The sequence below is a fragment of the Haliotis rufescens genome, unplaced genomic scaffold (genome assembly GCF_023055435.1).
Source record: "Haliotis rufescens isolate VD_foot unplaced genomic scaffold, xgHalRufe1.0.p SCAF_1, whole genome shotgun sequence".
In the NCBI taxonomy this organism is placed as follows: Eukaryota; Metazoa; Mollusca; class Gastropoda; order Lepetellida; family Haliotidae; genus Haliotis; species Haliotis rufescens.
The window spans coordinates 14,596,972-14,621,008 of NW_025963779.1; the positions used below are offsets into that span (position 1 = coordinate 14,596,972).

Consider the following 24,037-nt stretch of genomic DNA (forward strand, 5'->3'; position numbering starts at 1 on the left):
CTTGGTAATTCTGGGTAAATATCAGTGGGACGAAGCAACCTTGTCGTAAGAGACGCCTACTAGATCGGGCGATCGGGTTCAACGTTATAAAGCAAACAAACAAACGAAAATCGCATCAAAATAATGAAAGAAGTTTAAATCCATAACAGAATACTTAACCACTTTGGAGTAAACTGATTATTACATAAAGGTTCACACAACAGAATGCTATTGATGTTATGATCTCTATCATTAAACCTCTTTTTGTTTTGAACTCAATTCTTGTAAGAGGAATGTTTCTATTTTAGTACTGGGAAGACGAGGATCAACCAACCTTTGTTAGAAGGGGTCGTGGCAACTGTTTGCATTGGAGGCCGTGATTTTGGAGATTTCCATGCAGTTTTGCGAACATGGGTTGCCGGCAAAAGGGACCTTATCCTCCCTGAGTTGTCTGATATTTGCTTGTAGCGGATAGAAAAACCAAAATCACTGTCGATAATAACAGAGTTGAACTTTATGGTCAGAGTCGAGCCGGACGATTGAAACGCAGGAGTCTGCTGACCACACCAGGATCCGAGAAGGTTCCGCCACACAAGAGTGCCTTTAAGAAAGCTACTTTGTAATTGCATGCTTTTAATATACAGAGAATATTACTCAGAATGTTATGATTTCATAAACAGAGAAAACAATCGAATTTACATTATCATGATACAATACAGGGGGGTAGAAATCAGATAAATTTTGCTTTTTTATTACGGTAAGTGAGTATGATTGCAATTTGTTTCACGCCGTTTTTAACAATATTTCACTTTTTACACGGCTTGTCAGATTCATGTGGGAGGTAATCCCGAAGTGATGCAGGTCTTTGAGCAGCGTTGACAAAACAGCCAAACATAGATATTAAGAACATCGTACACTTGGTCACTCTCTACGTATGCATACCCTCGTTTACGCTTATGTTGTAAACGGAGTCCCATCTTGAAGGAAGAGACGATTCCACAACCTCCATCAGCACTCTGTATCCAGGCCTGGCATAGATCTTCCATTCGCAAACACCACTGCTGGCTACAATGCTAATCATCATTCTGTATCACCTTAAATGTTCCACACAACAGTGAAGATATAATAATTATTTCATAACTACATGGCCAGATTACTGCTATTCCGAATCAACTCACCTGTAAAAAGGAATATTATTTTGCGCTATAATCAGCGATATTACAGCTAATTATGGCGACATGGTGGTTGATAGCATGAACACCGATATACGCAGTCATTCATACACAATTACAGATTTTTTTAACCATCGGTCCTAAGTACCAGTAATCGGATATTACGAAGAATCTAAGCCCCAAGAGGATTAACATACAATTCGTTTGTTGCACATTATATATCAAATAGACATTTACATAACATTACGTCTGTGAAAGTAGAATATTTGGCTGTACACCATACCTCAGAAACAGCGGGCCATGATGCGTTGACATTGTGTTGAACTTCGAGGCGGCAAACACAACGGCATCACAATGGGACCAATGGATGGAGGCAACTGGACATAGGTTTTACGATTTATTTGTAACAGACATTTATTCTGTAGTGTGCATGAGAGTAAAACAAGATTAAGTACAAAACCCCTACCACAAATTAAGAATTCATGGATGTTATTTGTATAAAACATGGGAATGTTATGAATAGTTGTATTGTTATTATCAATATTGTTGCCCAAAACAAGCACACTATTTCGAACACGAAATAGTGATCCCAAATTTTGTAAAATTATATGTGGAAATGCAGTGGACACTGGTGCAACTGTAAACCTTCCTTTAGTTCACGGAATTCCATGTAAAAGGACATTATGCATATGAGTATAAAACAAGCTCATACTATTCGTCAGTACATAATGAGTACAGAAATCAACATTAAAATGCCATGTATATCGACAGAACAGTCAGAAGGGGCCATGGGTGTGATGCGGTTGTTTGTACTCGTGTAACAATCACCAGGTTCCTGTCACGCTGTCGACAGACATGGCAGATAGTGGACAGACCCAGGACATGCAGGCAGGCCCAATGTCCTTGTCCTCGTCGGTCCTGCATTTCCGCTTCCAGTGCATTTAAACTGTATAATTAAGTGTTGTGTTTTTGCATATTCACTGATTATAAACGTTACATTTGAAAAATCTTCTTGTCAAGCCTAATATATAGCTTGTAAATGTAAAGGTCCTATAGTGTCACTGATCATGAAATCCCTGCCAATATATTATATGGGGGTTATTTTGCCATATATCTAACAATGGGAAACTTCCAATGTATAATAGCAACACTACACCTTGCTCTTGATTGGTAAAAATAATTGTACTGAAGACATAAATAAGGGAATTAGAAATAAGTAAAACTATAATCATGTCGTAGTGTGTTAATAAACAATTACAGGCTTTATGGACAGAAGTTTATTTTAATATAATTCCGGAATTCCCTTATGGCTCATGAATAAGCCAAACGTGTTTATCGTTTGGCGTGCATTCAATTGCTTGACATAATATTAATATTTAGATTTAAAACTGTCACCCGGGCTTGCTAATATGCTGCTGTAGAGGGTAATGTGACAATTCTAATAGACCATTTATCCATATTAATGAGTAAGTCAGTTAAAGTTGTGTTCAGGTGGGCAGTATTTCAGCCATATTGTTCAATTATTGTACAATATGAACATGTCGACGACGGACAGTTTAACATCCTTCTAGCTGTAATCCATTATAAGATTAGTCGTCAGTTAAAATATACCAATATTCTGCGAATACAACTTATAATAAAATAATATAATAATATGAACATACTTTGCATAATGTTACCTTACAGTATACATCCACATTAATTAATAAGTACCAAATCCCCATTTCAGACAGATATAAAATTAAAAGATGATGTCATTTAAAAATGTATGATGAGTTTCCGAAATGAAGTTACCTGTATCAATGCAGAGACCCAACAGGAAGGCAAGGCAAATCCTTGTCAGTGGCATGATGCTAACACTTGCATGACCCAGCGACCACGTCGAGTACCTGAGATTATCTGTCATCAGTGTGACTGTGCAGGTGTCTTTCTCTCTGTGTTCATTATGATGAATGTTTTCCTTTGTAGAACTTCTTATTGCAGAAACCCATTGAAAGTTCGATATGACTAAAGTATACATGTGTGTTTTTTGGCGAGTACAGATATGTGCCTGCAGCTACAAGAACGTGTTATTTCTTCAAAGGAAACCTCACATACAGTAATTGTAACAGTATTTCAATGTTAATAGATCAGGGGGGTACTTTTGCAAAAATCTTTTCAAATGAATTATTGACACGGTTATATTGAAATATGTCCAAACATCGTAATAAAACCAACTCTTTGACAACTTATGTGCAAATAAATCAAAGATGTCAAATATTTTAGTCAAATGACGTCAGGAAAATCTTCATTGGTTTCTAACGTACATGAAGCAATATTGTTTAAATTCTCATAATTATACATGACTGTCACGTGAATGCAGCGCGCATTCATCATTTTGTTAATTGCATCCGTTGAGGACATTATCATCTATCAAAGGAGAAAAATAAAATGAAATCTGCTTTATTGTGATGAATGACAAAATGATTGACTATACTTGTTTTCGAGATGCTGTCAAATCGTCATGTTGCCACTTGGTATTAAAACATGTAAACTACATCTATCTTCAACTGTAAGGAGATATTTGTTTATCATTAAAAGAAAGCGACCAAAACATTTCCATGGTAATCAGAAAGCTCTCTTAAAAGCAGAGTTCATTGTACGATTCTGGCAGCATGCTCGCTTGCACCTAAAAAATGTGAAATGTAGACTGGAGGATCTAGGATATTGCTCGACACCTGCATATGGAACAGGTGAAGTCATCGCTCGTGCCATACAGTCTTGTGGAGAGTTTTTTGTCACTAAAAAATAATCTACGTGCATAGGTCTGAATATGAGGCGGGTTCACTGGTCTCTTTTCTTTTAGTTCAGGTGCGTAAATCAGTGGAACAGACTTTGTTATTCGACCGTTATTGAACTATATATGATAATCGATATACCTGAAGCTCAAGTTAAATTTCGTGGCCAAATTCCCATGAACATCCGAGAAGAAACTCTAAATCAATAAGCATAAAGAAACTGACCAACAAGCAGGGAAATACAATTGGTGTCCATGGGAATGCCTAGTACTTAATTAGGCATCGTCCCATAAAACCTATGATCCAAGATTCGCCCTGTTGATGCTGTTTTGATGTTCGTCAGCACGGCACCACTGCGTACTCGTAGACGGGTGATTCCTGTAGAACAGGACATGCTAACCCTTTTCGTTAAAAGCTGGTTTCATTACAGATTCAAACTCACCTACAAGCCCTGTCTTAAAGAATATCAATTTCACAGTGGGTAACCCCTCAAACTTAACTTGCACATTATCCCAATTAAAACACCAGGCATTTAAACGTGACCCTTGTGAGAGGGATGCATAATGAGATTAATTGAGAAATGTCTGTATATTTCTATGCTGTGTTGCCCAGTGGTCTGTCTATGTTTAAGGCGCCGCTTCTCAGTTGTCGTGAGTTCCAATCCCATATTTCTTTTAATTACAATTCTTGGCCCGGAGTTTGAATCCCACATTAGTTTTGAATATATTTCTTGGGTGTCAGTTCGAATCTCTTTTTTTATTATAATTCTTGGACATGAGTTCGAACCCCATATTCTATGACTCTAGGACGTGGCCTCATCGATGACTCATCGTATCCCGACGGGTGGAATGTTCTACATAAATCAGTCACTGGTTTGTCTAGTCCAGCATGAAGTATGTACTGGTCGCATTGAATCATTGGTGCGGGGACCTGGGATTATATAAAAATTAAACTATTCCAGAAATTGTCTGAAATAAATAAATATGCTACAGGTTGTTGGACAAAAAACAAACAAATTGTGTACAGTAGCAAAAAAACACATTGTTGCAAGAAGTTTACAAAATTTATCAAAACCCGTATTTGCAGCAGAAGGTGGAAGATATCCAGACTCTACACAAACTCCTCAACCTGACCCAGCCCCACCCCACTTCAACCCCGTCACTCCCCCTCCTCCGAGTACCAAGTGATGCCTCCATGTGGTGCTCCAAGTGTGTGACTGATCACTTTAGCTCACAACAGCCGTACAAGCAACAATAAACGAGACACATGGTGATGTGTTGTGCATAGCGTACACAAATACGCAGCTTGTATTATCTGGAGGTATGCTATAATTTCTTCCCCGCAGTACGAGTGAACAGTCGATCCATTATCAACACAAGCGATTGCTGTTCCCCTCATACAAATCACTTACAGTCCTTAATCACTTACACTTCCGCCTGTCTCAAGCTGTAAATCTTTAGTCCATTGACTGTCCCGAGGGCGTCGTGAATGATGACTCACTCATACGCTCAAAAAACGTGTGTTGACATATAAAAGATCTTTATGTCCGTCTGCTAGTGCAAAAGGCGAAAATAAGAGATAGTTGCCGGCATCTAAAAATTCACCGTCAATCGCAGAACATAACAAAGATAAATTACATAATATATTTATTTAATAAAAAAATAAATACGATATTCCAGATTATTTAATAAATATATTTCAGAAAATACAATGATCGACTTCTACAAGTGCATCAAATGGACGTAACAAAACCTTGAAATGGTTGGATCAGATATTTTATTTTGACATACATATACATTATGATTGATCGATTTAATCTCAAATAATAGCTAAAATACATATACAACAGCAACGTCTAGACAAGTTTCACGTCAAGTATTCACGCCTCTACAGACAGATGTAGTACAAGGTGTTCAAGTCTTTACAGACAATTCAACACCAGGTGTTCACGTCTCTACACATACATCTGGCATCGGGAGTTCACGTCTCGTTCGACAAGTGTAGCACCAGGTGTTTCTACACGTTTCTACAGACAAATGTAGCTGTAGGTGTCCACGTCTTTGCAGACAAGTGTAGCACCAGGTGTACACGTTTTTACAGACAAATGTAGCTGTAGGTGTCCACGTCTTTGCAGACAAGTGTAGCACCAGGTGTACACGTTTTTACAGACAAAAGTAGCTGTAGGTGTCCACGTCTCTACAGACAAGTGTCGCATCTGATGTTCACGTCTCTCCAGACACATGCAGCACTGGATGCCCATTCCATTTAAGACAAGAGTGCTCTGAGAGCACAACATCCCCCGCATGAATTTTTTTAACGAGTTTATATTTTCTTTGTATTTTTCATGAAGCTCCGTAAAACAGGGGCAGTAACTCTGTCAAAATTAGTCGAAATGAAACGGGACTGCGATATGCGTATAATCAACATGTCGACATCTTGTGAGTAGAGTGTCAGGGATATTCTCTGGAAACTGTAGGAGGAGTTGATTTCACAAGCTTAGTACCCTCTGTGGGACGGACAGACGGATAGAGGGAGGGAGGGAGGGACTGACGGACTGCGCCACGACATAATCCCCCTTCGGCCATTCTGGCCAGGCGGTGGATAAAAAGCGTAGGGATCGTGTGAATAATATGCTACTCAGTAGAAGCACACAGGTCAAAGTATTACCATATACCATTGGAAATCAATACGCCCCTTGTCATATCATCTATTGATGGTCCCGATCTGATACCGCTCCACAATACTTCAAATTGTATAACGAGAATCTACATGTAAGTGTGAGCCTTTCAGCACGATTCATCTCAAAACAAACTCATTAAAATCAGATCTTAGTCCATGCAGGCGTATACAATTTAAAATACATCTCATTACAGTTCTCGTCATGCAACCTCGAAAACGTAAAGTGGACACTCAGAACGACGGTTACGGGCTGTAACATACTCAGAATGCTAGATTATCATCCATCTCTCGCTTCATTGGGATACACATTTAAAACGTTAGAGACTTTCCATAGCCCGCGGGAAGTACTGCCGTTCAATCACGGCCACCAATTAGACATTCCAAAATGTTCTATTGTTCAGTTTTCACATTTTGAATTGAGAACTTAGTCGAAATATCTTTCAGAACGTAGTCTGAAACGAAAGCAGCTACGTCGATATAAGCGCCGTAAGTTCGAGAGAACTGCTTTCTGATTGGCGCATGTCGACTTACTGGTAGTCATCTTTGGGGGGCTTGTTTCGCGAAAGGCCGCGTAACAAGACACGTAATGGGATGTTCTCAAAACTTTCGTAAAACTTTCGTGTTGCGTCCACTAAGATCTGTTTTTAATGAGATTATCTAATTAACCTGACAAATCTGTGCATACAAAGTAAAAAAATGAAACTGGTTCGGGGGGTTTGGCCCCTCTTCCTGTAACCATCTTCCCGAGACAAGGGTGTTAACTGACTACAAAAGTCCAGTTTCCGACCTTGCCGAACTAGGTTTGAATTTCAAAGCTCGCCAGTAGCGCCAACAGTGAATTATCTCCCTTCTATGTCCCTCCTATTGACCAATCAGATTCCATCTCTCATATCACTTGCAATTGCTTCCATCAAAATGGCGGCGCTCAGTCAAGACTATCTGATTGATAATCAAGATCTATATTGTAATAAAACGAGTCTTACCTCGCGAAGTGCATCACATCACTTGAGCACCTCCATTAAAACATGAAAAGGTTTGCCCGGCTGACGGTACACATGCTTTTCAAATAATGCAATCGACCGAAGTCTGCACTTTGAAATCTGTGTTGTTAACTAACCGGATGTCTAGTTCGCGATTTTGATTGGACTATGCATACGAATCGTTAGTCCCGCCAAATTAACTCCGGATTTCAGGCCTAGTACGGCAAGGGTGGAAACTGGACTTTTATAGTCAGTTAACTCACTTGCCTCGGAAGATGTCTTTCAATTTACAATTGCTGTCTCTATTATTTCAATATTAAACAAGATGCAAACGTATGTACATTGTGCTTTAAGATTTAAACTGTTCTCCGTATTCTCTCGCATTGGTCATATCTGAATGGCATGTACCTTATTAGTAACTCAATGTTTGTTCACACACTTTGCTTGAACATTCCCGTTGTTATATCGAGATTTACACGGTCTTTTAACACGGATGAATACAGATGCTCCAATCACTAAAATCACCAGTACACCGCCAACTACACCTCCAATGATGTATCCAAGATATGATTCTGAAATATCCAAATGAAATACAAGTAGTACTCATATCATGGCGTGTTTTCGTCGTATTTGTTATCCCCTCAAGTCGTCTATCAAAGTGAGTGAGTATGGTTTTACGCCGCTTTTAGCAATATTCCAGTATTACTACGGCGGGGGACACCAGAAATGGGCGTCACACGTTGTACGCATGTCGGGAATCGAACCTGGGTCTTCGGCGTGACCAGCGAACGCTTTAACCATTAGGCTACCGACCGCCCTTCGTCTATCCAAACGTTAATGTCTGAAAGGGGTTTGGGGTTAAGGCCTTAAGCACCCACGATTATCCAGTGTAGTATATCTCCATGCTATTATGTTAAATACCCTGGACCTATTTGTCACATAGCTTCGTTTTGGAAGTTACGTCACATTCTCTATCTCTCCTCTATCATCTTAGCGCATACTTGCTCTTGCGCATGCGCTTGAAATCAACAACCAATCAAAATTACTCTTCTGAAAGCGAGTTCTCGATATATCCAGTCGAATGAGGAAAAAAATGGGTCCGAGTTATTTATCATTATATCCTAGAAACATAGTATCCCGGAAAGCATCCCTCTCAGAGACCTGACGATGCATGACCGTGTTAAATAGCGTGATTGGGTAAGGGTTATGTGAAAAGTAGTAGTAGTAATTGGTCATAAGGAGGCTTCTTGTGCCCATTAATGTGTAACTCTGGTACGAGAGGTCAACTGTCATGAAACAAATTCTGCCAATATGACAAAGAGAAGACCTCTCTTTTCCCCATATGTGTCATATATTTCAATAAATATTACTTCCATATTCTGTTTTCACGGTGATACAAACGCTCTACTGTTGAAAAACAATTTGTGTTTCTCCATCACGTGAAAAGCAACACCAACACAAAATAAAAGCGATAATATATAAAGGCCTACATTCGGTGTCCATCACCTTCTTTCTTTGCTTTATTATATTTCACACCGATTAATTTTCACGCTATTTACGACTGTAAATAATTGAGTCTGTATCAGACAAGACAGTGGTTTATATTATGATCACCGCCACTGAACTTTCAAGTTGTTCTTTCGACAAGCCTAGGATACTTGTAATCAATTCTATGCATGAATCCCCATTTCAGAGACTTCACAGATTGTGTCGAGATCCCAACTACCCATCATCGCCTTTTCTACTTAGTAAAAATACCTTTCTCGTAGAACTTGATTTGAAACCCCTTGCCAGCGATTTCGTTGTCGTTGCTAATCAGTACGATGGTCAGTTCTCCTCCAGAACTTTCAAATGATGGCGTCTCTGTGCCACACCACTTTCCAAGAAGTTTGTCTTTCTTTGACGCACCTGGAACAAGTATATTGCTGCTCTTATTTATGTGTGAGAGAGTGAATGCTTTTTTTACACCACAATTAGCATTTATTCCAGCTTTGTCATAGCCACTCAAGTAAATGGGTCGAACACACCAGTGGTTGATACGATGACCAAAGTCATGTGATCATTGAATATGATCCAGGTCACGCCGTTTAATCACGATACAGCCTCATTTGCAACTGGTAGCTCTGAAGATTTGTCGCTTTTATTTCATTCGTTACTCATTACTCATTACTTCAATTGCCTGAAGGATAATTAGATAGTGCTTACCATCGTATGCTTCAGCTCTGTCGTTGACGCAGCCTTCTGACATCTCTATCTGTGACGACATCACTTCAACGACAACTTTGTCTACGTATGTCGTTAGTGTCCAAGAGAATTCAGCATTCCTGAAAAACAAACAAACACTTACTTGTTTGTGCAAATTGTGTGTGAGTGGCGGGAGCACCTGGCGATATCAGTGCTTTTCAGAGATCCATTCATATAGTTTTCACCACTATTTTGCTTCTTATGCCCAATAAAACCCGTTTTGGCAGATAATTGAGACTAAGTATTCTCTGGCGTTGGCGTATATATTTGAAGTAATTACACTATTTTTTAACGCCGCACTCAATATTCCGTCTACATGATGGCGGAATGTACATCGAGTCTGGACCAGGCAAACCAGTGAGTGATTAAAACCAAATCAACGAAACACTGAATTCCCACAGAAAGTTAAGTATTTTATCATGTAATAATGAAACAGTTTAAACAATAAGAATTCAAACCTTACAAACAATTTTGAATGAGTAAGCGAATTTAGATCAGTCTGAGTGACAATGTAAGTACCGTGGGTAATTTAAGGGGTAATTTGGAGATGTTAGGATGCTTTTCCTGTCGGAATAAAGGTACCTCTCTTGACCCAAGAAACTGGTAAAACCTGAAAATAAATCAACATCTGTTATTTGTATAGGTTACATTCATATTTAGGCGTATATGTTTACCATTGGTGGAGTGTATGAAGGACAAAGTGCGTTTCCTTACCGCTGCATTGAACAAAATTTAAGCTTGATATTGGAGAAAGCCCGAAATGATGCAGGTCTTAAACGTTCACAAATTTGGGGAAGCCCGCGAGCGAGGGTAGAGTGCTGACAAACCAACATAATCAGGACGAACTGGGATTCGAACCCACGACCATGGGTTTCTGGCACGCCTTAGGGACGCAACACGGATCAACGTATTGGACTTCCCAAAAGTTTGGCCCTGTGCATTATTTATTTGGCAATTTGTACAACGGTGTCATGATGTACAGTTTCACACATAAAAACGATCTTGTAAAAATTAAATGTCAGTTTCGTTCCTTATCACATTAGCTGATAATTAAAAAAAGCCGTTATGACTCATCTATAGACCACCTCCGTGGCCTAGTGGAGAGAGCGTTTGCCCGGAGAGCGGAAGGTCGGCGGTTCGATCCCGACCGCGTCACATCAAAAGACATTTAAATATGGTACTTATTGTTTTCCCTCGCTGGCGCTTCGCATTAAGGGGATAAAACAAGAACCGGTCCGCCGGGAGTCAGTATACTACGTCAGGGGCATGTAGAAGTGCAGCATGGTATCTCAGTAGTCTAGCACTATGAAACTGGCATTAGTCCGGACTAGTACGAGCAAAAGCACAAGCACACAAACACGAAGACGCACACGTACACACATTATCAAGATAGTCGTTAAACCTTTATTGACCCGCACGGGTATGTCTACCTTTCCAGAGAAAGGCTTTGTCAGTTATAACCAACACATAATGCTCGACATATTTGAGGTCTTGGTTTATATTTGAAAAAAGTTACCGATATGATATTTATATTATACTGTATATGACGTATGGTAAATCCATGTTGTCTAAAGGAATTGCCGAGCACACTATTATATCTCTTTGGCGCTATTGTTCACGAGGCCAGAAATACTAAATACATTTATGTGATGAATATATATCAAATCTTTACCCATGAAATGAGTGCGTGCTTTGAACAGTATTTCAGTTATATGACGCTAATGCACGTCATATGACTGACATGCAAAAGAATCATAATCTCTCGATTTAACATTTACATTGTTAAATCAGATCATCAAAGTTACAAGTGATCTCTCAATTGCCACATAAAATGTGGAGCAAAGGAAACTTAATTGATTTTATCATGTTTGATGTTCAGTTGGAAATATCTTACGTAAGCTATATTATAAGAAAAAATGAACTGTACTGCCGCTTAGTCAGCACTAAAAGAATACTTCTACATTGTCCTCAAGATATAATTTGTTTTAAAATTAAAAAAAATTGTTTGTTTTTAAAAATATCGCCTAATAGATAGCTGCTGATGGGTACCTCAGACATCTTATCTATGAAAATTGGCACAAAACATGGTGGGGTCATGTGGTTGCAAATTCATTTCTTACCCCAGTATTCACTGCACTTATTTATTTTTACACAAAATTACCCCGCCACAGATAACTTTTACAAACTGTTACAGGAGAGGGTGATGGTTAAATAGACATAATCATCTTCAGCAACATTCTTTCAATTTACTTTCTATCACATGACAAAAATAGCAGGGGTCATCACAAAAGCATATTTTTATTAACCAACCTGGACTGTAGTCAATATCGAAAGATCCTTGACCTGACAAGACTGAAGTGATAAAGACATTGTTTCCGAAAATAGAAAGCTCTGATACTTTCCCACCACAAAAGCGTCCAATTAAAGGGCTTGATGATGATTGACCTGAAAACACAAATTACACAAACCTTAAATATCCACTCTGCTGAAAGAAACCTATTTTATTGAGATTATCCAAAACATGTTACATTTGTTTCCATGTATGACCCTGTGCGTTCGTATGGAAAGCCTCGTTGTTTCTCAATCTGCCTCTCTCTGTCTATCTGTTTCGTTCTCTCAGCATCAACGACCTCTCTGTCTCCACATCAACACTCTCTCGAACTTTCTCACTTTTTGATCGATGACCATGAGATATTGCGATGGCTTGGTGATGGCGTGCTGGCGTACCCTGACATCTTCCCGAGGCAAGTCAGTTAACTGACTATATAAGGCCAGTTTCCACCCCTGTCAAACTGGGCTGGAATTATGGAGTTATATAATGGCTGGACTAACGAGTCTGTCCAAAGTCAATTCAAAATAGCATAACGAGATCGACATCCGGTTCATAAACTGCCGTGCAGCTTTCGGTCGATTGCACGATTTGCAAAGCATGTGTACCACCAACTCGGCGTCAACATATATGTTCCAAATCCTTACATGTTTTTAAACAAGGTGGTCACGTGATTTGATGCACATTGCAAAGTAAGACCCGTTTTGTTACAAAATAGATCTTGATTATCGATCAAATCGTCTTGACTGAGCGCCGCCATTTTGTTCGAAGCAAATGCGAGTAATATGAGAATATGATTGGTCAATAGGAGGGATATAGAAGGGACATAACTCGTAATAGCCACTGGTGGCGATAGGATCAAGCCCAGAATTTCCACCCAAGTTCGGCAAGGGTGGGTGTAAATTGGACTTTCAGTCAACTCCTTTGCCTCGTGAAGATGTACCCTGTCGTTGCTCATTATCGATGACTGGATAGGCTGGTCTCCAATGTAGCAGGGATACAGCTGGATGGAATATTCAGGCGTCAAACACTCTCTCTCTTTCTCCCTCCCTCTCACTCAAGTATAACATTATTGTTCAATATATAAAACATACCATCGTATACCCTAATGTAATCCTTTGTACAATTCGGGCTTTGAATTAAAGCAGTCGAATTAATCGTCAGTGTGAGATATCTGACGCCCACCATCCATGTTCTTCTCAACAACCATGAGCAGGAACGGCCTCTGGAAATGTATTGAATGTGAAGAAGCATTTTAATTAGTTAACTCCTACTAAGGTAAATCTGTTAAAAAAATAAACAGTAGAAAAGACACACAGCTTATCGATAAACTGTCGCAAAACGATTGCATGCTTGTTTTCTTGCAAAACTGAGAAATCGGTTTTCACGTGCAAGTCATTGGCTAGTTTATGACACATGTGTTCATAACTAATTTAGCTGATGAAGCAATGTTTTGGAAATCGACCTGACAAAAGATACGCGAGAAATAATGCTATTGATGGAAACAAACATAATGACAACGACAACGTCTCGCAAATTCTGCTTCTGCGAATGTGCTGCATGACGACTGCAGCTACGTACAGAATATTCATTTTTGTAACCTTACATGAATAGCATTGTTTACCTAGTCTCGAAGCCATCACTTGTAGCTTCGATAAATGTGAGTGAGTGAGTAAAATGTGGTTAACGCTACTGTGAACAGTGTTCATGTTAATCACAGCATGTCATCTTGTTGTTGGAGAAAAGTCGTAAGTGGTGTCAGTCTCAGACGTTTACCACTATCGTAAATCCCACGTGCTCGGGAATGGTGCTGACAAACCTGGAAACATAATCGGGGTGAACCGGGATTCGAACCCACAATCATAGGTTTCTGGCGTGTCAAAGAGACGCAATTCTGTCATGGCCCCAGATGTGGCACGAAGGCAGAGGGTGGTGCATGACTGGATCTGTTTCGGCAAATTGTTATGGTGTTTATAATGTTATAAGATACCCTTAGGTCTATTGACAATATGATGCCGGTTAGAGTGAAACAACTACTTTAATTTTTCTTCAGAGAGAGAACTGACCAGGGCGGCACCATTGATAGCCACTGGCACATTGTCAATCCTCTAAACGAGGCTCTGACATATGACATTGTACTATCATGAGTTTAATATATCATAGCCACCACACATTAGATCTTTTTGCATGAACACTGCAATGTATTTGAGCTCACTCTGTGCAGCCCACAATAGACACTTCACAATAGCTAGTATCACCACGACCTCGACAATACACTTTTCTCTCGTGGATGTATGTCCTGGTCTTGTATCACCCTCAACAGGGCATATCTTGCGATAACACATCTTGATTGTCAGTGATCCATTCATTATTCAGCAAATAATCTTTCATCTTTATTTTGTCCTCTAGCACCCAAAGGAATTTGTTTCGGTAGATACTCTGACTGAATATTTTCTATCGCTGATGTTTTCTATTTTCTACATTTGACATTGTGACATATGTCGGACAAGAAAAAAGTGAACTGTGTGGTATACCAAGCGTTGTACACGGGTACTGGCCTATGGCTCATATGATACAGTGGGGCAGCAGTAGAATTCCCCCAACTTGCATTGGGATAACCCGATAATCCACTGTGGTGAGAATAGTCCTTTTTGGTGTGTGCTGCGTATTGTTTTTCGCTCATTCAATTGGGAAATACATGACAAGATTGTGATCCATTCAACAAATCAGTTTTCAGGAATTACAATGAACAAACAATTATTAGACTGATATTCGAAGTGGAATTATGTTCCCAGATGTGAACACGGTTTATCCAGATTATACTTACTGCACTGGTCCCTCCACACTTCCAGGAAACTTAATTGAACCGTAATCGCCGATGTCCTTTATATGATCACATGACAACAGATCTGAAAAAATATGTGTATCGCTAGTAGTCATCATCTTTTCTAGAAGACATCAACTCATACATATACAAACGAAAAGAAGTTCAGACTAACACGGTATTTATTAATAATAATTCTCGACGAAACACATGTATTTTTATTCACAAAGTGACATCGTCTTACTGGAATACAGAAACCGAAAGTGATTATATTGTGAAACATTTTGATGCTGTTCCATTGCAGTAGTTATTTAAGTAACGTATTCATTCAGCTGCTTCCTCGGCTTCTTTGTGTAAAATAAAGTGACCCAGGACCTACGATTATTCGTAACGTTCACAAGACCTGCATTATTTCGGGCTATCCTCCCCCATTAAGCTGACACGCCATGATCGTAACTGGAATACTGTTCGAAGCGGCGTTAAATCCAACTCACTCACTCTTGGTATAAAATGAAGTGACCCGATCATTTTAGAGGAACATACAACGTCTAACAACAATTAAAAACTAAATCAATAGCTTATGTAAAATCTGGCGTTATGTTGATGGTCAGGATACTTCAAAAAGTGTACATGTAAAGAGACACAGAGTATGTACATGTACATGTAATGTATTATTACTGAGTGAGTTGATAAAACAATTACTGTTGTTGTATCACTTGGCACAGAGAAAAGTTTTTTTATGATGAACCTACAAGGTATGGCCTCGACACTTGACAGACCAAGTAAGGATCTTGGACATCTTCCCAAGGCAAAAAAGTTAACTGACTTTATAAAACCAGTGGCCAGCCTTGGCTGGAATTATGGTGTAATACATAGGCTGGACTAACGAGTCCAGCCATAATCCAATCATAATTTCGGAACGAAATCGATGTCCGGTTCTTAAACTGCCAAGCAGATTTCGGTCCATTACAGGATTTGCAAAGCATGTGAATCGCCAACTCGGCGTCAACGGATATTTTCCAAAAATGTTCACGTTTTTAATCAAGGTGCTTATGGCGGCACCATTTTGTTTGAAGCAAAATGCAAGTGATATGAGAAGTGGAATCTGATTTGTCAATAGGACCATTATTTCGGCAAGGGTGGAAACTCCCTTGCCTCGGGAAGATGATCTTGGATTCATTACGGGATGGTTCTGGCACGACTTCAAGTGGGCCACACTTACGCGTTTATTCAGCCGTGGTTAATGCATGTAGCTCCGATATTGCTGCGTGAACACGCATGCATTGAATTATCTTTAATCTTTAATAAATGATAAACAATTATTTTGTGTAGTTACCTGCTGTTTGGGTGTACTGAAGACTGAATGCATTGGCCGCACGAAACGCTTCTAGTACCACTGTCATTTTGTTTTGGGTGCTCTGGTGTTGCATCAACGGCTGTTTTTCACATTCTGAGACGTAGTTAGTGCCGTTGCCGTCACCTGGAACAAGCGGCTAAATGAACACAATACTTGTGTAAAAGCAATATGAACAAATGCGAAGATAAACATTTCCATTTGGTCCGACCATTTGATAATCTTAGACTGTCATGGGAGTTTTGTTTTACAAAGGTGTTCTCTAAAATAAAAAAAAACTACTTTGCTCACAGGTTGTAAAAAACAAAATGGTAAAATGGTCATCTAAGTTACTCCTATAAATGCCAAATGAAGCACTGATTGCACAGCGGTGGATCCAGAGGGTGTGGCGTGGGGTGGGGTGGGGTGGGTGGTCTGTGGGTGCTTTACATCTGATGATATTTTATATGCGCATTGCTTACCATTATAACATGTTGATTTGTTTCATAGAGTAAAATTTAAAATGGTATACAGAAAGTGTTTGTGATTTTGTGGGTACGTTCTTGGATGGGCATCTCGACCAAACTCACAATATTTGTTCATAAATTAACATATTTAGTCGTGTAAGAGACGGTGGGGTAGCCGGCGGTTGAAGCGTTTGCTCGACACGCTGATGGGCCAGATTTTGGTTTGCCACATGGATACAATGTTTGAAACCCGTTTCAGATTTCCACCGCCGTTATATTCCTTGAATATTTTTAAAAGCAGCGTAAAACCATGCTCACTCACCGAAGTATGTCGTGCTCGTATCTATCTAGTACATATCAAATAAATATATGTCTACTCACCGTCGTATATTCTCAAGTAAGTAATACGACAACCATAAGTATAAGGACTTTCAAGCAGTTGAAAGTCAGTTGTGATGAGCCGTACCATCTTGGTACTATCTGTTGCTGTAATGGTCCATGAACAATTTAAGAACCTGGTGAAAAAGTCATTCAACATTAGACATGAAAAATTACATACGTCCTTGTAACATGCAGTTATAACATAATAATAGTGGCGCGACACAGTACATGTAGCTCATCGGAATAGGTAGTTATTTAACAGTTCAAAAGTCAAGTTGCTGTCAGCCTTCGGACCGTGAAAGAAAGAGGACCAACTGACAGAAAATACATTTTACTAGATATGTAACAATGGATAGATCGGCGGCGCGACGGAGTGGCGACTGAGATTCTATAGGACTTTAAAAAAAGCCGAAATTGTCTGCCGCAAAATATACATTGTTGCAAAATGATTATGACTTGACTCGCCGTTTATACGGCGTGGCATGGTCCGAATCAATCTCCCCAAAAACAATTTGATGGAGTCTTGTTCTCTTGCAGCGCTGCTGTCCTTCGACGTCGGCCTTAGATTTTGGCGTACATGTCCCAGGCGTGATCTCTGGGGTAAATGTCAGGACTCATGTTTGGCCATTGCATTCTGGTAATGTTTTGCTGCTGGAGGTAGTTAGTTATATTACGTGCACGGTGGGCACGTGCGTTATTGTCTTGAGAGACGAAAGGTCGCCCAGCATGGCGCGTAAACGGAATAACTATTGGCGTCAGTATCGGCAATACTCTCAAATGCGTTCTGGCAGTCAGAGTGATCCCGCCTATATTATTACAGACCCACCCCCTTACTTTCATGTTTCCTTATGTTGATGTTCGAATGACGTTCGTAAGGACGCATCCAAACACGCCCTCGCCGTTCCATAACGTCCAGAGTGAATCTTGGCTCATCCGAATACATTACACGAGACCTATGATTTCCACGCTCTAAACACCATTGACGTCTGGCTATTATTTGTCAATTTGTTAACGGTGGTACAACACGTGGTGGCGGAACCTGCAGATTAGCAGCATGCATCGTATGGACAGTAACTTGTTCTCCGGTGGCCTTGCGCCACTGAACTGAGTTTTGATTGTCTGTTTGGGCTCGATTTCGTATCGCCTGATTTCTGATTAATCGATCATGGACCTGTGTTGTTGGCCTAGGAAGCCATATGCGGGACCGATTAGGGACATTTTGTGTCCGCAGGAACCTATTCACAGACGGAGACACATTGAACGTATTTCCTACCTCTTGCTGAGTTATGCCAGTTTGAAGAATTTCAATATCCCTTTGGAGTTCTTCATGTTGTAGACGACGAACTAACGAAAACTAGCAATACTAATGGCTCAGAGCGATTTGACCACCTTTCACTGAAGAGTCAAACTCAAGAATGACCAGGGGGAATTGCATAATCCATGTGCAATGTTTTGGGTGTGTTTGGTTCCAAAACCGTTTTATCACTAGCAGTCAATTTTCAAAGCTGATCTTTCTTCTGACGACAATCACAACATTTATATTTCATGATCCCGTACTTCTAATGGAGAGTATGTAACAGTGTTGTACCAAAGTATAATCACGATTCTTGATTTGTTTACATTGCAGTAAATGTGCGACGAGCGTAAGCAGGCTTGGCATTCTGGTGAGATGAAACTATAACTTTAGATGCCAAAAGGCAATAGGAACAAGTGAAGTTTAGATAATTAAAAAAAGAGGCCTACCCTCTATAATTGTTTGGATAATTTGGTGATGTAATGTTCTGAACTTCATCAGTCGCAATCAGTGACCCGCCACAGGGAGACACAAATTCATCTGAATTACAAAACAAATAGTTATTAAAGTATGCATAACTTTAACATAAAACTTATAACTCTTCTGCTGCAGTTATATGTGTATAGCATAAATACAGAATATGCAGATATATGAACAATTATATATTAAATATATCGTTTAAACGGAGACTGGAGTGGTCCAATTTTCTGTCCCATCCTATATGATTAAACATTTTCAAATCCCCGTGTGGTCACTGTAAATTCAAAATGTATCATATACATTCACTGATCACCTGAGCAATACCCACATTACACATAGCCAATTGCAATGACCCTGTTTGAGGCAAGTCACTAATTTGTGACTAGAAATTATCGTCGATCGAAATGCTCCCAACTGATAAAAGAAACGTATTTGAATACGTTATTATAATACATGTATACTAATACATATGTCCACTTTCGGGCTAACATAATGCTGTGATTCGATTTCGTTCAGTTTTCATTTCCTCGGTCACTGATATTTCAAATATGATACAAAAGCTTTAGAACAACAGTAGTTTAAAACAGTAAATTTTAGTATGTTATATTAATAGACCCGGTAACAATATGTTATCAGATGTAGTTTTAACTTTTCAAACGTTTGTGAGGAACGTAGACGCAATAAATACAATGTGATAGGAAGGTTTTGTCTGGGCCATTGCCTTTGTTAATCAGAGGAGCATTCATTTCTTTGTGTGACCACTTATTCCTGGTCTGAACAAGTGAGTGAATGCTGTTTTACACCGCAATCAGCCACATGTTTAAGCTACATGTATAAGACGACAAGACGACCTGTAAGTGATTGAGACGCAGCAAAGTGGTGACTTGCTGCATTAGGAAAGCTGTCGGACTACATTACCATAAAATCAGCCAGGTCAAACAATATCATCTTCCCGAGGCACTGGAGTTAACTTTAAGTCCAGTTTCCACCCTTCCCGAACTAGGCTGGAATTTCTGAGCACGATCGTAGCACCACCAGTGGGTATTACTCCTATTGACTTATCAGATTCCACTTCTCATCGATTTCGTTACGCGATTATGATTGGACTATGGATAGACTCGTTAGTCCAGTTAATATGTAACTCCATAATTTCCAGCCTAGTCAGTTAATCCCTTGCCTTGAGTGATTAATATAACCACCCTGTAAGTCAAAGTTTATTTGTACGACATGCATGTGGGCCCTTCTTGTATACTACCCCAAATGGAATAATTATTCCCATTGACCCACCAAATGGATAGTGTTACAATTATCGTCAATATTCCAATACGTTCAACAACACTACGTTCTTCCATCGCCTGTGAATACATACTCTGTAGAGCTGGACTCGGTGTTAGAGTCATTGAAGCAATGAAAGGTTTACATTACCCGCAAATATTCCTTTCGAATATCTCATCCGGAAGCTGCTGTTTGTTGTTGCTTGTGTACTGTGGAATTGGACAAACATTAGGAACCTGGGGCTCACGAACGTCGGCAGTTCCTTACCACAGAACCGGAAATGTTGAGTGTTGATGGACTTGAGTGGTATGGATAGGTTGGACCACCCTATAAAACACAGACAATCATGCAAGATATCCATCTGTATAGAGTGAGTAATATATTGTGTTTTCAGTAACATTCACGTTGCAATGTGCATCATGCAGCCTGTACGTAATCTAGTCAGGCAAATAAATGCTTGAGAGCATGAGTCAGCGTCAGCGGAGTAAGATCTCCGAGATCTGATGGCGTGTCCGTGCAATTCTACTCCGCGATAAGCTCCTACTCGGTATCCCATCATACAGGCTCAATTCTTATACTTCTCCTTCGTACCAATACGCTGTTCACTATGGATCTCTCTACCTCAAAACAGCTCCTACTCTGTCATGTTCAAGTCAAGACTAAAGACACATATCCTTGAACGTTACAAGTTAATATCCATTCACGTATTTCTCTCATGTATTTTCAGATTAAAATAAATAAAAGCAGCAAAGAGGGTTTGGGTGATCCTGGCACAACATGGCTGTATGTTCATTATCAGCTCCTCGCCCATGCCCCCTCTACACGCAGCCCAGAGGGCTAATGGGACTTGCTTGCTCAGTCGAACCCACCGAGAACTTTTCGGAGAATGTGAAAACTCCCCAACATTGCAGCCTTCTGTATTACCCAGATTGACAAAAGGGCTGTATTCCTGGCAGCAAACCTGGGTACTCTCCCAATGCAGTCAACAGATTCAGTGATATATTTTTTTTATTTCATTGGATTTATCTAAAAGGACCAGATCGGGTTTGTTGGCCTCGACACGTCTGACGTTGTATACGGGCCTGTTCCAAAGAATTTTGTATTTATCATTTTCCATGACGCCCTCTGCATAATCCGGGTCGTACTATGGGTGGACCTGTGTGTCAAAACCACATGCATGGCGAAGAAGGTAATAAAATGATCGAGCTACACCATCATGTCGCTTAAGTTACTGTGTTTGTGCCAAAGCTGGACATCCACTGACAATGTGTTGGACAGTCTCATTAAATTCATTGCAGAATCTACATTTCACATTTACATTTTGATGCAAAATCACACATTGACGGTTTCGAGTGGAAAGTGACTGGTCCTGAGCAGAAAACAGAAAGACTTCGGTTTCTCTTTTCAGGCCAGCCGACTTCATTCAAGCGAAGGACTCTGCAGGGTTCCTGATCATCTCAACACACTGCACATAAAATCGATGCAGTGGTCGTTCAGATAGCCTCTCCTGGAGTCTGGGCCGATTTGATATGGCACTTCGCTGGTCGATACACATTTCTGTACCGTCCAGCAGTACAGAACTATCACGAAAATCAACACTGACATTGAGATTATGTCCCACATCCTTGGCTCGTTTAAGAAAACTGTGGAATGCCTTGTTTTCATCATGAGTCTTGATATGCTTCACAAGAGGATCATCAGACAAATAAATATATTAAGTATTATCATTATTATTATTTTATTATTATTATTCTTATTAACAATTTGTTACCCTAAGGAAAAACGTTGTTTTTTAAAATAATAACATCATATTGTGATTCCGGTAGATACATTCAAATTCGTACTTGTTGCACTACATTGTATTGTATATCATCAAGAGAGGCAAACAACAAAGTTGAGTTTTCAGTGGAACAATTAACCGCTTACAACATTAATTAGTCATGTGACGTCATAACCTATAGCCCAGTCATGGGTTTTACCGGGGACACGGGTGGCCCAGTCGTCTAAGGCGCCGCGAGTCGCTCTTCAGAGTTGCGTCCCTTGGGCACGCCAGAAACCTATGATTGTGGGTTCGAGTCCAGGTTCACCCCAATTACGTACCAGGTTTATGAGCACCATACCCGTGCTCGTGGGTTTCACCGAAGTGGAAAACGTCTGAGACCTGCATCACTTCGGGCTGTCTTCCCACATTAAGCTGACACGCGATATAACTGGAATACTGTTAAAAGCGGCGTTAAACTTAACTCACTCACTCACTCGCTCACTCATGGGTTTTACGTCAGTGGTAAACGTCTGTGGCCTTCACTTTGGCCTTTCCACCTGCATCTAACTGACACGCCGTGATATACCTTGAATACAGTTCAAAGCCGCAAACCCAACTCATTCACCTACGTGTTTATAGTTGTATGTACCTTAAGCTTCACAGATGAAAAATATAGACGCCAGATTGTGGACGTTGTAGTAGATCTCTAAGACAGACAGACAGTGTGAATGTAATGCTATATACGTTAGTCCGCGGTAGAGAGTTCGTTATGTAAGTAAATTTTATATGATAATATATAGGAGATAAATCGGGGATTATGTAACTGTTCGTGGTATCCGTTTGTTCGTTCTTTCCGTGTTCGTTATATCCGAGTTCTACTGTAGGATACATCACACAACACAATGTCAAACGAAGATAAATCCGTCAAATACAACAATATGATACATTCCTTGCATAAAACAGTGTAGCGGGAATCTATAACACGATCATACGTTATATTCATTCACTTTATTCAGATGTATTGTAGGCCATAGGCCCATGATACAATGGTTACAGTGTGGTAATGGGAGTTGGAGATCCCAACAGACTTTGCCTTAGATTACGTTATATTGCGAGTTAAAGGATCCACCAGAAGTGGTTAAAATGAAGTAAGGAAATCCACTCACCGTCATGTACTGTTATGTAGTCACTCGTACACTCGCCACTTACTCGTTCAGGGAGATTTAACTCCAGCACTTCGAGCTTGTTTCTGGTATCAATGTCTGCACTTATTTTGTACGACGTACAGCTAGAAACACTGAAATTAAAAGATTTTACATCATGAGTTCGGTCTTGTCCTGGATCCATATGGAATAAATAACTCGTAATCATGTATTGTCAAGTATTACTTTTCATTGCTGGTTCTAAGCTTACACTATTGGTCAAGCAAAGTCAAAGTAGGATTTAATGTTACTTTATATAAAGCTTTTTCATGATTACCTTGGAATGTGAAATAAAAGTTATTTCCAAAGGATAATATCTTATCCAAAGAATTGGAAAGATTGCTTAAAGTTTACTTATGGACATTTTGGAATGATTAATATTTCACTCAAGGCAGTCAATGGTTCGATCCCCGGTCGCGTCATACCAAAAAATCGTTATAAGATGGTACTTTATGTTACCCGGGGCTCGGCATTCATGGGATAAAAAAAGCGGATAAAACACGGGTTGGTCGGTTCAGGGTTAGTATACTATACTTTGTCTGAGTGGGGTGTCTGTGTGGGCAAACATGATGAAACTCGCACCGTCCGTTTGTTTTCCAAACATACATAGGTGTACATACAAGTATAATGACAAATGATTCAGCTTATTTTTGGTACACTTAAACTAATTTGTAGGGTTAATAAACATTTGGTCAAAAGTGTAACTACTATTTTCATCAGAGATTATTCAACTTTACAAATTTACTATAATTGGAACTTAATAGTGCAGTCAGAAGACACGTTTTACAAACGAAACTAAATAATTATACACCAGTATGATCCCATAAAAGCCGGCATACTTAACAACGCCTCACGTTTA

The 24,037-nt window shown here is 39.7% G+C and overlaps 2 protein-coding genes across 2 annotated transcripts in view; both read right to left on the reverse strand.

The window, feature by feature from the left end:
* Positions 1–278: 278 nt before the first annotated feature.
* Positions 279–3,039, reverse strand: LOC125383710 (inactive serine protease PAMR1-like). Its single transcript, XM_048402542.1, has 4 exons — positions 2,946–3,039; positions 1,435–1,528; positions 922–1,052; positions 279–580 (listed from the first exon to the last, which is right to left on the reverse strand). Exons 1-4 carry the CDS (start codon positions 2,998–3,000, stop codon positions 279–281), a joined length of 582 nt encoding a protein of 193 aa, XP_048258499.1. The 5' UTR covers positions 3,001–3,039.
* A 3,396-nt stretch (positions 3,040–6,435) lies between these two features.
* The window catches only part of LOC125376920 (cubilin-like), a 31,204-nt gene continuing 13,602 nt past the window's right edge, over positions 6,436–24,037 (reverse strand). The window contains exons 15-26 of the mRNA XM_048389499.1: positions 23,143–23,273; positions 20,365–20,541; positions 18,909–18,999; positions 17,166–17,299; positions 16,321–16,464; positions 14,988–15,069; positions 13,255–13,385; positions 12,142–12,276; positions 10,351–10,441; positions 9,793–9,911; positions 9,346–9,495; positions 6,436–8,159 (exon numbers count right to left, since the gene is read on the reverse strand). Of these exons, the coding sequence (XP_048245456.1) occupies positions 8,008–8,159; positions 9,346–9,495; positions 9,793–9,911; positions 10,351–10,441; positions 12,142–12,276; positions 13,255–13,385; positions 14,988–15,069; positions 16,321–16,464; positions 17,166–17,299; positions 18,909–18,999; positions 20,365–20,541; positions 23,143–23,273 (1,537 nt within the window). The 3' untranslated portion in view covers positions 6,436–8,007. The remainder of the gene's footprint in view (positions 8,160–9,345; positions 9,496–9,792; positions 9,912–10,350; positions 10,442–12,141; positions 12,277–13,254; positions 13,386–14,987; positions 15,070–16,320; positions 16,465–17,165; positions 17,300–18,908; positions 19,000–20,364; positions 20,542–23,142; positions 23,274–24,037) is intronic.

Excerpts from the sequence above, each read along its gene's own strand:
- LOC125383710 (XM_048402542.1), bottom strand. The coding sequence starts at position 3,000 with ATGCCACTGACAAGGATTTGCCTTGCCTTCCTGTTGGGTCTCTGCATT. Across the intron at positions 1,529-2,945 it reads GGGTCTCTGCATTGATACAG|TTGCCTCCATCCATTGGTCC; the intron begins GTAACTTCATTT and ends ACCTATGTCCAG. Across the intron at positions 1,053-1,434 it reads CATGGCCCGCTGTTTCTGAG|CATTGTAGCCAGCAGTGGTG; the intron begins GTATGGTGTACA and ends AATGATGATTAG.